The 14,889-nt window shown below is 37.2% G+C and overlaps 2 protein-coding genes across 3 annotated transcripts in view; one reads left to right on the top strand and one right to left on the bottom strand.

Annotated features, from left to right (window-relative positions):
• Positions 1 to 14,889, bottom strand: part of plppr5b (phospholipid phosphatase related 5b) — a 132,830-nt gene that overhangs the window by 44,689 nt on the left and 73,252 nt on the right. The window lies entirely within an intron of this gene.
• LOC146701106 (uncharacterized) lies at positions 5,203 to 7,301 on the top strand. The gene has a single exon (XM_085467428.1). It carries the CDS (start codon positions 5,402 to 5,404, stop codon positions 6,095 to 6,097), a length of 696 nt encoding a protein of 231 aa, XP_085323554.1. The 5' UTR covers positions 5,203 to 5,401; the 3' UTR covers positions 6,098 to 7,301.

Genomic DNA, 14,889 nt, shown 5'->3' on the forward strand with positions numbered 1-14,889 from the left:
CATAGTGTTTCTGTAATGTTTAAGTATTTTTGGCTAAATATATTCTTTCTGTTATCTTATACTATTTCTCCTAAATTCTTGTATTTTTGAGAAGTTATCATGTTTCTGGTAAGTTACAATATTTCTGCTAAATTCTGCTATGCTATTGTATTTCTGCCAAGTATTATGTTTCCTCTAAGATATTGCAGTTCTGCTAAGTTATTCCATTTTAGCAAACTTCTTTTGCTTCTGTAAAGTTTTTACAATTTCTGCAACTTTTCAGCTTTTTCAGCTACTTTTTGCATACAGCTTCAGCTTTAAGCATCCACACTGCATTTTCGCAGGAAATGCAAATTTTTCTAGTTGTGTGGATGCTTTAAGCATCCACACTATTGAGTTCCTGTTTCTCTTTATTCTTTATTATTATTGTGTGGATGCTTTAAGCATCCACACTATTGAGTTCCTGTTTCTCTTTATTCTTTATTTTTATTATTATTATTCTTCAAGTTGCTTCCGTACACTTTTCGCCGTAGAACTACTTCCACAATTTTCAGCCGATTTTCACCGTTCAAATTTTAAACTATTCAGCTATTTTTGCTCTTTCCGGCTATGACTTTTGCTATTTTTAACTATTATACTTTTTAAAATATTCCACTTTTTTCCTTTAATTTGTCCCATTGAAATGAATGGGAAACTTCCAAAATTCTGCTAAAATTTGCTTGTTTTTGAAACTTAACTACTTCCTCATACTTTCACCTAGAACAACCATTCAAATTTTAAAATGTTCACAAATTATTGGGCTATTCAGGTATGATTCAGCTTTTTCAAATCTTTTACTGTTTTACTTTTATGCCTCTTAAAGTTTTGAGTTGCAAAATTGTGATTTTTCACAAAATACATGCGTTGTTATGGTTGCTATGCTCTTGGCTTCCAGTGTGCCACTAAAGCTTTTGCAGTCTTCTCTTCATGTCCGAACAACTGTTTGCTACTTGCTCAATTTTCACTCAACTTCCACAAATTATACATCAAAACGTAGGTATTTTTGCTGGCTTTCAGAAAATGTCACTATCATTGTTGTGGTATTCATAGAACTTTCGCAAATCTCCTCAGACTAACACAAGGTCAGAAAACTCTCCATATAAAGTCAATGGAGAGTTTGTTCAAAACCACCGCTGCATTTCTGTAATGAGAGGCATATTCGAATCGTCATATCTCCTTAACGAAGCAAAGTTAAGACATGAGGCTTGTCCCCGAATATCTTCAGACACTCCTGACGCTCACAATTCAAGAATTTCTTTCTCAACTATTACCGTTCTGAAATGAGTTGGACTTGTTTGAGGGTAGGAAATTCGTCCTTCGCTCAGATTTCTTCAGATTTCAAAGTCTGGAAATGAACCACTTTTTTCTCTTGTCATAACTTTTTGTTGGATTTCCACAGAGACCTGAAAATTTCCATGATTGTTCACCAAAGCCTGCTGTCTCTTACGGTGAAAGAATGATATTGATACTCCAAACAGATTTCAAGTTACAAAGCGTTGTTTGAGGGCAAGTCAAGGCAGTTTTTGCTTCGCTCTACTCAGTTATGGTGCATTAGAAGTCAAATATCTTTAATAATTCATATTTTAATGATAAATTGTAAACACTGGAAGATTCCCCCATGTCTTCTGAACAAAACGGTGTAAGAATGACCGTTCTAGCCCCTACGGTTAGGAAATTATGGTCATTTGTTTGAGGGGAGTCGTCACTATGAGAAATAGACTGCAATAATCCTGTGCCTCTCTCTGCTGCGTGTGTAAAAAGATGCACCTGTTTTGGCGGGAAAACGTAAACAGCCACTCTGATTGGTGGATTTAAATTCGGCAGCTCTCTCCCTCTGTGTCTGTCTGTCTGTGTGTGTGTGTGTGTGTGTGTGTGTGTGTGTGTGTGTGTGTGTGTGTTTAGTGGGAGAGAGAGAACCCTACCCTTATTTGGCAGCATGTCATTGTAGGATTTAAATTGAATATAGTTAGACTGATTGACTGGATTAGAGCCTGTCTTTGTGTGTCCCTCTCTGCATTTCTGTTTCAATATGCCTCCATATTTGTAATTTTGTAAGTTATTGCTATTCTGCTAAATCATAGTATTTCTGGTACTTTTCGGTACTTGTGCTAAATACAGTATTTCTGCTAAATTATAGTATTTCTAATTTATTATACTATTTGTGCTAAAACATAGTATTTCTACTAAATGTAGTATTTCTGCTTTTTATACTATTTGTGCTAAATTATAATATTTCTGCTTTTTATACTATTTGTGCTAAATTATAATATTTCTGCTTTTTATACTATTTGTGCTAAAACATAGTATTTCTACTAAATGTAGTATTTATGCTTAATCATACTATTTCTGCTTTTTATAGGATTTGTGCCTAATATAGTATTTCTGCTTTTTATAGGATTTGTGCTTAATATAGTATTTCTGCTAAATTATAGTATTTCTGCTTTTTATAGTATTTGTGCTAAAACATAGTATTTCTACTAAATGTAGTATTTATGCTTAATCATAGTATTTCTATATATTTCTGCCAGGTCCCCAGGCAGCCAATCCTCTGTGAGGACTTAGACATTCAAATTTTCAAATCAGGGCCTGCACGGTTTCCCAGCCAATCATATAAGTGTCCTGAGGCATTCAAATTTGCATATTGGGGCCTTCATGGCTTCTAAGCCAGCCAATCATATCTGAGGGCTGAGGAATTCAAATCCACAAATCAGGGCCTGCACGGCTTCCCAGGCAGCCAATCATATATGTGGCCTCAGGCATTCAAATTTGCATATTGGGGGAATTCGTGGCTTCTAAGTCAACAAGTCATCCATGTCGTATATCTCTAAAAATTCACATTTTAATGATAAATTGTTAACACTGGAAGATTCCCCCATCTCTTCTGAACAAAACGGTGTAAGAATGACCGCTCTAGCCCCTACGGTTTGGAAATTATGGTCATTTGTTTGAGGGGAGTCCTCACTATGAGAAATAGGCTGCAATAATCCTGTGCCTCTCTCTGCTGCGTGTGTAAAAAGATGCACCTGTTTTGGCGGGAAAAAGTACACAGGCTCTCTGATTGGTGGATTCAAATTCAGCAGCTCCCAGGCTGACCTAGAAACTTACTTCTCTCTCCCTGTGCATTTTTTTGCTGATTTTTTCATTTAACAAGTATATTTGAGGGACCCTCAGCATGTTCAGCATTTTTTCAGCTGTCCATTTTGCTTTTCCAATTTTTCTGTTTAACTTATTACTATTATGCTAAATCATACTGTTTCTGCTATTTCATAAGATTTGTGCTTAATATAGTATTTCTGCTTTTTATAGAATTTGTGCTTAATATAGTATTTCTGCTTTTTATATGATTTGTGCTTAATATAGTATTTCTGCTAAATTATAGTATTTCTGCTTTTTATAGTATTTGTGCTAAAACATAGTATTTCTACTAAATGTAGTATTTATGCTTAATCATACTATTTCTATATATTTCTGCCAGGTCCCCAGGCAGCCAATCCTCTGTGAGGACTGAGACATTCAAATTTTCAAATCAGGGCCTGCACGGTTTCCCAGCCAATCATATAAGTGTCCTGAGGCATTCAAATTTGCATATTGGGGCCTTCATGGCTTCTAAGCCAGCCAATCATATCTGAGGGCTGAGGAATTCAAATCCACAAATCAGGGCCTGCACAGCTTCCCAGCCAGCCAATCATATATGTGGCCTCAGGCATTCAAATTTGCATATTGGGGAATTCGTGGCTTCTAAGTCAACAAGTCATCCATGTCGTATATCTCTAAAAATTCACATTTTAATGATAAATTGTTAACACTGGAAGATTCCCCCATCTCTTCTGAACAAAACGGTGTAAGAATGACCGCTCTAGCCCCTACGGTTTGGAAATTATGGTCATTTGTTTGAGGGGAGTCCTCACTATGAGAAATAGGCTGCAATAATCCTGTGCCTCTCTCTGCTGCGTGTGTAAAAAGATGCACCTGTTTTGGCGGGAAAAAGTACACAGGCTCTCTGATTGGTGGATTCAAATTCAGCAGCTCCCAGGCTGACCTAGAAACTTACTTCTCTCTCCCTGTGCATTTTTTTGCTGATTTTTTCATTTAACAAGTATATTTGAGGGACCCTCAGCATGTTCAGCATTTTTTCAGCTGTCCATTTTGCTTTTCCAATTTTTCTGTTTAACTTATTACTATTGTGCTAAATCATACTGTTTCTGCTATTTCATAAGATTTGTGCTTAATATAGTATTTCTGCTTTTTATATGATTTGTGCTTAATATAGTATTTCTGCTAAATTATAGTATTTCTGCTTTTTATAGTATTTGTGCTAAAACATAGTATTTCTACTAAATGTAGTATTTATGCTTAATCATACTATTTCTATATATTTCTGCCAGGTCCCCAGGCAGCCAATCCTCTGTGAGGACTGAGACATTCAAATTTTCAAATCAGGGCCTGCACGGTTTCCCAGCCAATCATATAAGTGTCCTGAGGCATTCAAATTTGCATATTGGGGCCTTCATGGCTTCTAAGCCAGCCAATCATATCTGAGGGCTGAGGAATTCAAATCCACAAATCAGGGCCTGCACAGCTTCCCAGCCAGCAATTTGATGAACTCAAAGCTGCCCAGGCTCTTCCAGCAGCCACCAGGCCCTTCCAGCAGCCACCAGGCCCAGGCTCTTCCAGCAGCCACCAGGCCCAGGCTCTTCCAGCAGCCACCAGGCCCAGGATCCTCCAGCAGCCATCAGGCCCAGGATCCTCCAGCAGCCACTAGGCCCAGGATCCTACTTGCTCCACCAGGCCCAGGATCCTCCAGCAGCCACTGGGCCCAGGATCCTCCAGCAGCCACCAGGCCCAGGCTCTTCCAGCAGCCACCAGGCCCAGGATCCTACTGCTCCACCAGGCCCAGGCTCTTCCAGCAGCCACCAGGCCCAGGATCCTCCAGCAGCCACTAGGCCCAGGATCCTCCAGCAGCCACTAGGCCCAGGATCCTACTGCTCCACCAGGCCCAGGATCCTCCAGCAGCCACTGGGCCCAGGATCCTCCAGCAGCCACCAGGCCCAGGCTCTTCCAGCAGCCACCAGGCCCAGGCTCTTCCAGCAGCCACTAGGCCCAGGATCCTACTGCTCCACCAGGCCCAGGCTCTTCCAGCAGCCACCAGGCCCAGGATCCTCCTGCTCCACCAGGCCCAGGCTCTTCCAGCAGCCACCAGGCCCAGGATCCTCCAGCAGCCACCAGGCCCAGGCTCTTCCAGCAGCCACTAGGCCCAGGATCCTACTGCTCCACCAGGCCCAGGATCCTCCAGCAGCCACTGGGCCCAGGATCCTCTAGCAAGGCACCACCAAGTAAATCAACAGTGACAAGACGGTGAACGGAGCGAGCAAGACAACAAGCAATGGGGCCTAAGAGAACACCGAACGCCGATGAAATTGAGGACATCAAAAAGTCATTGGACTTTCTAACTGAGGAAACATCGGCTATCAAGCTACAACAGAAATATATCCTAGACTTAGTCGAGGAAATAAGGTCGCTACGTAACCAGAATGCAGAGAAGGAGAAACGGATCGTCTATCTGGAGAGCAGGGTCGCGGACCTGGAGCAATATACCAGAATGAACGACGTGATCATCACAGGGCTGTACATAAAACCCCGGTCATATGCTCGGGCTGTGACTGCTGGCAGTAAAGAGGAGCAAGGAGATCTGGATGGGAGCTCTGCGGAGCAACAAGTAGCTGGTTTCTTGCAGTCGAAAGGGATCGACCTGGACTGTAATAACATCGAGGCATGCCACCCCTTGCCCAGGAGAAATGCTAGTGATAAACCAGCTATCATCATAAGATTTGTAAACAGGAAACACAAGAATGCACTGCTGAAGCAGGGGAGGAAACTAAAAGGATCGAACGTCTACATGAATGACCATCTAACCAAATCCAATGCTGACATAGCGAAGAAAGCACGATACCTAAAGAAACTGGGTAAAATTCAGAACACCTGGACTGCAAACTGTAAAATATTTATAAAGCTCAACGGTACACCGGAGGAAGCCAAGGTGCTGGTCATCAAATGCATCCAGGATCTGGAAAAATATTAACAGGTCACTTGACTACAAAGGCAAGGAGCGGGACAAACAATCTACAGTCATCAAAGCAGGTAATAGAAGACAACAACGGAAGCTAAAGCGTAACGTATTCAAGGATGAAACAATCAATTAATTCATTATCTGGGAATTATACATTGCTACCACAAAGGATTGCTAATCAGGAGATAAATTCACCAGTAAACACGGAATACAAAACACACTTCACAGAGCAGGACATTGATCCAGAACTGAACTTTTTTAACATCAAAAATACCTGCTACTATCATACTGAAGAACAATTCAACAAAACTGTCAAGGTCGACGGCAAAATATCTATAATCCACTTTAATAGTAGAAGTTTATATGCAAATTTTCACAAAATAAGGGAATATTTAAGCAAATTTACACATCCATTCAGTGTGATTGCAGTATCTGAAACATGGATTAATAAACAGAAAGGAGAGGACTTTGTAATAGATGGATATGAATTAAATCTTACAAATAGAAAGAATAAGAATGGCGGTGGTGTGGCCTTGTTTGTGGATAAAAATTTAAAATACAAGATGGTAGAAAAAATGACGGTGGCGGTAGATAATATATTAGAGTGTGTAACAATAGAAATTAGTATGGGAAAAGAGAAAAATGTCATTGTAAGCTGTATATATAGAACACCAGGTTCTAATATTGAAATTTTTAAGGAGTGGGTAGATAAAACATTCATTAGGACAAATCAAAAAGTCATGTTCATTTGTGGGGATTTTAACATAGATCTACTAAATCCAAACAAGCAGAGAGCGACAGAGGAATTTATTAATACAATGTATAGCTTGGGACTTTTTCCAGTGATCACTAAGCCCAGCAGGATTACAGCACAGTCGGCAACCCTAATAGACAATATATTTACTAATGAAATAGAAAATAGAACCATAAGTGGTCTCCTAATTAATGACATCAGTGATCATCTACCTGTTTTTATAGTGTATAACAGCAATTACAGGAAGGTTAAACAGCAAAACACAATAAAATACAAACGAGTGAGAACAGAAGAGTCAATAAACGCATTCAAAAGTGATTTACTCAAGCAAGAATGGGAGATGCTGTATAAGGAAAAAAATATTGATAAAGCTTATGAGATTTTTTTAGGAAAATTTAAACTGTTATATAATAGTCATTGCCCAGTAAAGAAATATAGTAAAAAACAAAAATATGCAGAGTGCCCATGGATTACAAAAGGATTGCAAAATGCATGTAAGAAGAAAAATACCTTATACAGAGAATTTATAATGAACAGAAGCACGGAAGCTGAAAATAAATACAAGAAATATAAAAATAAATTAACGAGTATTTTAAGGTCATGTAAAAAGGAATACTATGAAAAATTACTGATTATGAATAAAAATAATATTAAAGGGATCTGGAAAACATTAAATACCATCATCAAAAAGGGCTCGGGGCAGGCAGACTATCCTTCGTATTTCGCAAATAATGATAGAAACATTACTAATATGAGAGATGTGGTAAATGAGTTCAATAAATTCTTTGTAAGTGTTGGGCCAGACTTGGCTGAAACAATTCCTGATATAACAGATTCTGTAGAGAAAGAAACTAGACTCATTGACCGCAATCCTCATTCAATGTTCTTAACGGTGGTGGAAGAAATGGAAATCATTGATATTGTTGGGAAATCACAAACAAAAAACTCTACAGACTCTGACGACATTGATATGGAAATCGTTAAGAGAGTGATAGAGGGCATTTCCAAACCCTTAACACACATTTGCAATTTGTCCTTACAAACTGGTGCATTCCCAAAACAAATGAAAACAGCTAAAGTAACACCACTGTTTAAAAATGGTGACAGACACCAATTCACAAATTATAGGCCTGTCTCTCTACTTTCTCAATTTTCAAAAATACTGGAAAAAGTCTTTAGTAATAGACTTGACAAATTTATAGATAAACACAAAATAATAACGGATAGTCAGTATGGTTTCAGATCAAATAGATCAACATCATTGGCATTAATGGAACTGATCGAAAATATCACCAACAATATAGATAAAAGACAATGTATAGTTAGTGTATTCATTGACCTAAAAAAAGCTTTTGACACAATTAATCATGACATATTACTTGATAAACTGGAGTACTACGGCATTAGAGGAGTGGTGTTAGAATGGGTAAAGAGTTATTTGAGAGACAGGCAGCAATTTGTGAAAATTGGGGAATATCAATCAGAGTGTATGGACATTGTTTGTGGAGTTCCGCAGGGGTCAGTATTGGGACCAAAGCTGTTTATCCTCTATATCAATGATATATGCAGAACATCAGATATACTACAGTTTATTCTATTTGCAGATGATACAAATATTTTTTGTGCTGGAGAGAACTTACATCAGCTTTTGGAAATTGTCACACAAGAAATGATTAAACTGAAAACATGGTTTGATAGAAATAAGCTATCATTAAATTTGGAAAAAACTACATTTATGTTATTCGGAAATTGTAAAAAAGATGCAGGAGCAAAATTATTAGTAAACAATGTTGAAATAGAGCAAGTTTCGGATACAAAATTTCTGGGTGTGATAATAGATAACAAAATCTGCTGGAAACCTCACATAAAGCATATACAAGCCAAACTGTCAAGAAGCATCTCCGTACTAAGTAAAGTTAAATATTTTTTGCCTTCCAAATCACTCCGGGTACTTTATTGTTCACTTATATTGCCATATTTGGAATACTGTGTGGAAATTTGGGGAAACACATATAAAACTGCACTTCAACCAATATGTAAAATTCAAAAAAAAGCAATCAGGATGATTAATAAAGCAGGATTTAGAGACCATACTAACATCATGTTTTTGAAATTAAAAATACTGAAGTTTATGGATCTTATAAAATATAAAACTGCAAAAATTATGTACAAGGCCAGATACAATATGTTACCAGGAAATATACAGAGGATGTTCTATGACAGAGAAGGAGACTATGAATTGAGGGGGAAATTGAATCTAAGGATTCTTAAAGCACGGTCAAAGGTTAAAACCTTTTGTGTCACTATTTATGGGGTAAAACTGTGGAATAGTTTTACTATAGATCTACAGCAATGCTCAGGAATTAGTAAGTTCATGAAAATACTTCGAAAACTGATTTTGGAAGAATATGATACCGATAAAGATGATCACCCATTGTATGTATAAAAATATCAAATTATATCCAAATTATATCAGTCACGGTAGCCAAGTTTATATAGGTTCTCCTCGTGTATCGTGTGGAGTATGTGATGATGGGAATTAGGTGAATTATGTGGGATCAATAAGATGTTGAGCAGGGGTAGGAATTAATAAGTATGTTCATACTTCTTCCTACTCCTTTTCAGACCAAACATTGTTACATTATGTCAGACGATTTTGTTTTATTTCATTATATATTTTTTGTTTATCTGAACACATACGTGTGTGTGTGTATATCTACATATATATTCGTATCTGTAAATGAAAATATATGTAGTGTGTATATATTGTTTTTTGTTTTATATGTCTGAAACAAATAAAGATACAATACAATACAATACAATACAATCATATATGTGGCCTCAGGCATTCAAATTTGCATATTGGGGAATTCGTGGCTTCTAAGTCAACAAGTCATCCATGTCATATATCTCTAAAAATTCATATTTTAATGATAAATTGTCAACACTTGAAGATTCCCCCATCTCTTCTGAACAAAACGGTGTAAGAATGACCGTTCTAGCCCCTACGGTTAGGAAATTATGGTCATTTGTTTGAGGGGAGTCGTCACTATGAGAAATAGACTGCAATAATCCAGTGTCTCTCTCTGTGCTGCGTGTGTAAACAGAAGCACCCGTTTTGGTGGGGAAAAGTGCACAGCCTCTCTGATTGGTGGATTCAAATTCAGCAGCTCCCAGGCTGACCTAGAAACTTACTTCTCTCTCCCTGTGTGTGTGTGTGTGTGTCTGTGTGTGACAGGGAGAGAGAGAGAGAGAGAGAGAGAGAGAGAGAGAGAGAGAGAGAGAGAGAGAGAGAGAGAGAGAGAGAGAGAAAGCCTTTTAATGGGATGATCTCATTGTAAGATTCAAATTCAATATATTTAGACTGGGTGACTGAATTTGATCTTGTGTGTGTGTCTCTCTGTGCATGTGTGTTTCCTTATGTGTAGATATTTGTGATTGTGTGGCTGTTATAGATTTTTTTGCTGATTTTTTTCATTTAACAAGTATAGTTGAGGGACCTTCAGCACGTTCAGCATTTTTTCAGCTGTCCATTTTGCTTTTCCAATTTTTCTGTTTAAGTTATTACTATTGTGCTAAATCATACTATTTCTGCTATTTCATAAGATTTCTGCTTAATATACTAGTTCTGCTTTTTATAGGATTTGTGCTTAATATACTATTTCTGCTTTTTTATAGGATTTGTGCTTAATATACTATTTCTGCTTTTTATAGGATTTATGCTTAATCATACTATTTCTATATATTTCTGCCAGGTCCCCAGGCAGCCAATCCTCTGTGAGGACTCAGACATTCAAGTATACAGATCACAGCCTGCACGGCTTCCCAGCCAGCCAATCATATCTGAGGTCTCCCGTTTCCTCTCTCGTCATATCTCAGCGACAGATGTACAGAGAGCAATGAAAATCGCAGTCAAAGTACACCAAAGTCCGCTGATTCAGCCAATAGAAGAATTATTTTTCTAGTCCACCTAGTTTTTGAGTTACACAACGTTTTGTAACTCCAAAAATGGCATTTTTCGCCTCTCACCGCGATCTAATTCTGACTCCTCATCAGCCTGTTTTTCAAAACGCCTGCTCTCTTTCCCAGTGGCGCAGTTGGTAATGACACGGGTCTGCAAGCCAAAGATCGTGGGTTCGATTCCACCTTGGTCAACATGTTTTTTTTTTCCCTACAACTTAATACACTGTCACAGACCAGTAATTCATATTCATCATTTATTACAATTCTGCAAACTTTTATGATTTTACCAGCTTTTCTAATATAGACCTCACATTCTTGTTAACACTCCATGGCACAAATACTCTTCCCTTTACGCTCTGTGTATGAGTGTGTGTGTGTGTGTATCAATATTTCTCCCATTTTAAAGTATTACTCCTCCATAATTGTATTTCTGTTAAATCAAAGTACTTTTATTACATCTTAGTACTTCTGCTCAATCATAGTATTTCTGCTAAATGATAGTATTTCTGCTACTTTGTGGTACTTGTGCTAAACACAGTATTTCTGCTAAATCATACTATTTCTACTATATTATATTTTTCTTTCTAAATATAGCATTTCTGCTATATAATAGTATTTCTGCTATGTTATAATATTTGTGCTAAACCAGAGTATTTGTGCTGAAACATAGTATTTCTGCCAAATGATAGTATTTCTGTCAAATTATAGTATTTGTGCTAAAAAATAGTCTTAATTTAAAATTACAATATTCATAGTTCATCACAGTGTCTCTGGTAAATCACAGTATTTGTGCTATGTTGTACTATTTTTCTAAATCATAGTGTTTCTGTAGTGTTTAAGTATTTTTGGCTAAATATATTCTTTCTGTTATCTTATACTATTTCTCCTAAATTCTTGTATTTTTGAGAAGTTATGTTTCTGGCAAGTTACAATATTTCTGCTAAGTTCTGCTATGCTATTGTATTTCTGCCAAGTATTATGTTTCCTCTAAGATATTGCAGTTCTGCTAAATTATTACATTTTAGCAATGTTCCTTTGCTTCTGCAAAGTTATTACAATTTCTGCAACTTTTCAGCTTTTTCAGCTACTTTTTGCATACAGCTTCAGCTTTAAGCATCCACACTGCATTTTCGCAGGAAATGCGAATTTTTCTAGTTATTTTTAATCTTTGGCTCTATTCCTATACTACCTGCCATCACCCACAACCTGTCCCACAATATGGCCATCCCCCCCAGCCTGTTTCTGTTGGAGGTTTCTTTCTGTTAAAAGGGAATTTTTCCTCTCTACTGTTGCCAAATATTTGCTCGTACGGGGTTGTTTAATTATCGATTGGATTACTGTACGGTCTTGACTTTATAATATAAGGTACCTTGAGGCGACTACTTTTGTGAATGATGCTATATAAAAAAACTGAATTGAATTAAATTTTAAAAAGAAAGAATTTAAAATAGAAACAGACTTTGATTTGCATTATCAGCAAGAACTGATCATTTCTTTTTTAAGTGGGGATCAATCAATTTGCAGTTCCACCAGCCAGCAACCTTACCTGGAGAGGCCAGTAAAAAAATTAATCTGACGGTTCCATTTTTAGGCCAGATCTAAATTGTTAAATTAGATTCTTGTTTGTGAAAAGACTTTGTTTAAATTTGTAAAAAAGGAGGAGTGGAGTTTTCTTTTTTTTTACACAGGAAGTTGAATGTCACATTGTGAAGGCTTAGTGTCATAGTCGTAGAAAGTTGAGTGTGATAATAGGTCATCAGATAATAGAGCTACATCCGTTATGTTATATATTCGTTTTTGGGTAATAAAGCTACTCTATTAGATTGACTAGATTAATTAAACTGAGCTAATGATTGTGATTTGGGTTCCAATAAACCCCTTTACAAAGTTATCCACACAAGCTTTTTTGGTAGAAAGCTCTCTGGTTTAAAGGAGACAAGGTTCTCTGAGAGAACGCCCTGAAGTCAAAATTCTTCAATGTGCATTAGGGGTACACCTGATCCTCTTGTGGTGTGAAATCAATATTACAGAAACAACCTCTTATTTTAAGCACCTGCATCTTTTTTCTTATCTTTCTCTCATTCTTTTTTTTTAAACTTTTTTTCTATTCATTTCATTCATTCTTACAGCTTCCACAGTCATGAGACCGAAATTTGGTAAAAGCTGCTGTTTTGAATACTCTGTGCTAACTACCACAGCAGTGTTGGTTTAAATTAAGATTGTGGCTATGCAAAAGTAGTTATACTAAAAATGTGTTCAGGTTTAATCATTTAGAACACTTTAAATAACAATTTTAAGTGTGTGCTTAAAGTGCTTGTGGCCTTCATCAGGGGTCATCGACCCTGATGAAGGCCACAAGCCGAAACGCGTTGGTTAATTATTAAAGTTGTTCATCTTCCCTTAAGTGTTGCTGGAGTGCCTGCATTGTGAATTCTTTCATCCTCTCCATGCACCTTGGAAGTAGGTGAAGTTGTACCAGAAATTTTTGCCGTGAACACTTTAAATAAAAATGGTTAAGGCTTTTAAATATAAACAAATGCTACAAAGGCTATTACAGGAAAATGTGATGTTTGTAGCCCCGAGTATGTCAGGAACACAGTAAGCTGCACAATCAGCCAACATTTGCTTCTCTCAAAAACATCTTTCCTTGTCAATATTTAGCAGTGATAAAAGGGCCCAAGCAAGAAAAGGTAAGAATGAGCCACACATTTCAATGCCAAAGACCAGTATTAGATATCATGTAATTTGAGTCAAGTAGTAGACACAAGCACAAATGACAAAAAGGTTAAAGACAATGGCAGCACTCAGTGTTAGGAAGTTCAGTAGCTTGCTGTGTCACAAGAATTCTAGCAGAAATATATATTTGAAGTAAAAGCAGAAAGACGGGTCTACGACTTGCCCTCAGGGACTAAAGTTTGTAGGATCAAAGATCCACAATTCTTTACTCTATGGCTTTTGTGTCAGCTTTCACTGTAGCTGGGGATTTTTAGATTGAGTTTCTGGGCTTTACCAGCGACACTGTTAGACACATAAGTTTACAGCTTTGATTTAAATTTGTGAATCATTTGCAGATATCTTAAACTTTTCTAGGAATAATATATGCATTGCTGTTAAGAATGCAGTTTGAGCAAATCAAGATTAAACCATTTGATCAGAAATCCAAAAAGGCAAAACCAGTCAAATCAGAAGAATTATTTTAAGGATCTGTCTGGAAAGGAAAGATCTGCACTGTATCTGTCCTTCAGAGGAAATGTATTTTGAGAATATTCATTAAAATGTCCAGATGATGTTTAGATCGCACCTGCAATGGTTAGGATGCGTTGTACAGTATGTGTCAAATTATTTGAGATGAAGGTGGATAACAGCTTTAATCTCCATAGTGGATTAAAATGCCAGGAACAGAGCCTGGGCAAATCCATAGCTCTCTATTCACCGAGGTGTGCTGGCCCCTGTGAATATGTATAATCTGTTTAGTATTCTTAGACAGATCCAGTGCATTTTCTTTAGATGCTCACCCCTTTCTCTCCATTTATTGAATCGTAATAGGATATTTAAATTTAAAGAATCATGTTGAAGAAATAATTCCATGTTGTCCCCATTAATCCACACACAAAAGGGATGAGCCCCGTGCTGAGGTCTACACTATACTGTTATCTGGGGGAAAAAGTAAATAAATAAATATTTGTTTTCTGTATTGCTATATCTGCATTTGATCATTATTGAACAACAGTGATTAACCTTATGAAATATGACATTTAGAGATCAGATAAAATAGACTTAATAACCAATTTTCTATCTATGCAAAAATATTCTTGCAGAAACAATAAAAAACAATCTGGCTGTTTTTATCTGTCTAGGGCATTTTCCTAGAAGATAGATGATTTATCCAGTCATTCAAGGTCGTCTACTTGGGCATGTCCACACGAACTCAATTTCGGTTGCTATTTTATGCTCACTTGCTGGAGTCGCCTTGACCACTTGCACATTACTGTTTCACCAATGGACTTGCACATGTGTCTTCCAAGCTGAACTGAATTTCAGGTGATGAGACCTTGGTCTCTTGCAATGACTGTCCTGTTTACAGTAT

This window comes from Copadichromis virginalis, linkage group LG9, assembly GCF_057382275.1.
Source record: "Copadichromis virginalis isolate Kocher_CV1m ecotype Utaka linkage group LG9, C_Virginalis_male_GT1.1, whole genome shotgun sequence".
Taxonomy (NCBI): Eukaryota; Metazoa; Chordata; class Actinopteri; order Cichliformes; family Cichlidae; genus Copadichromis; species Copadichromis virginalis.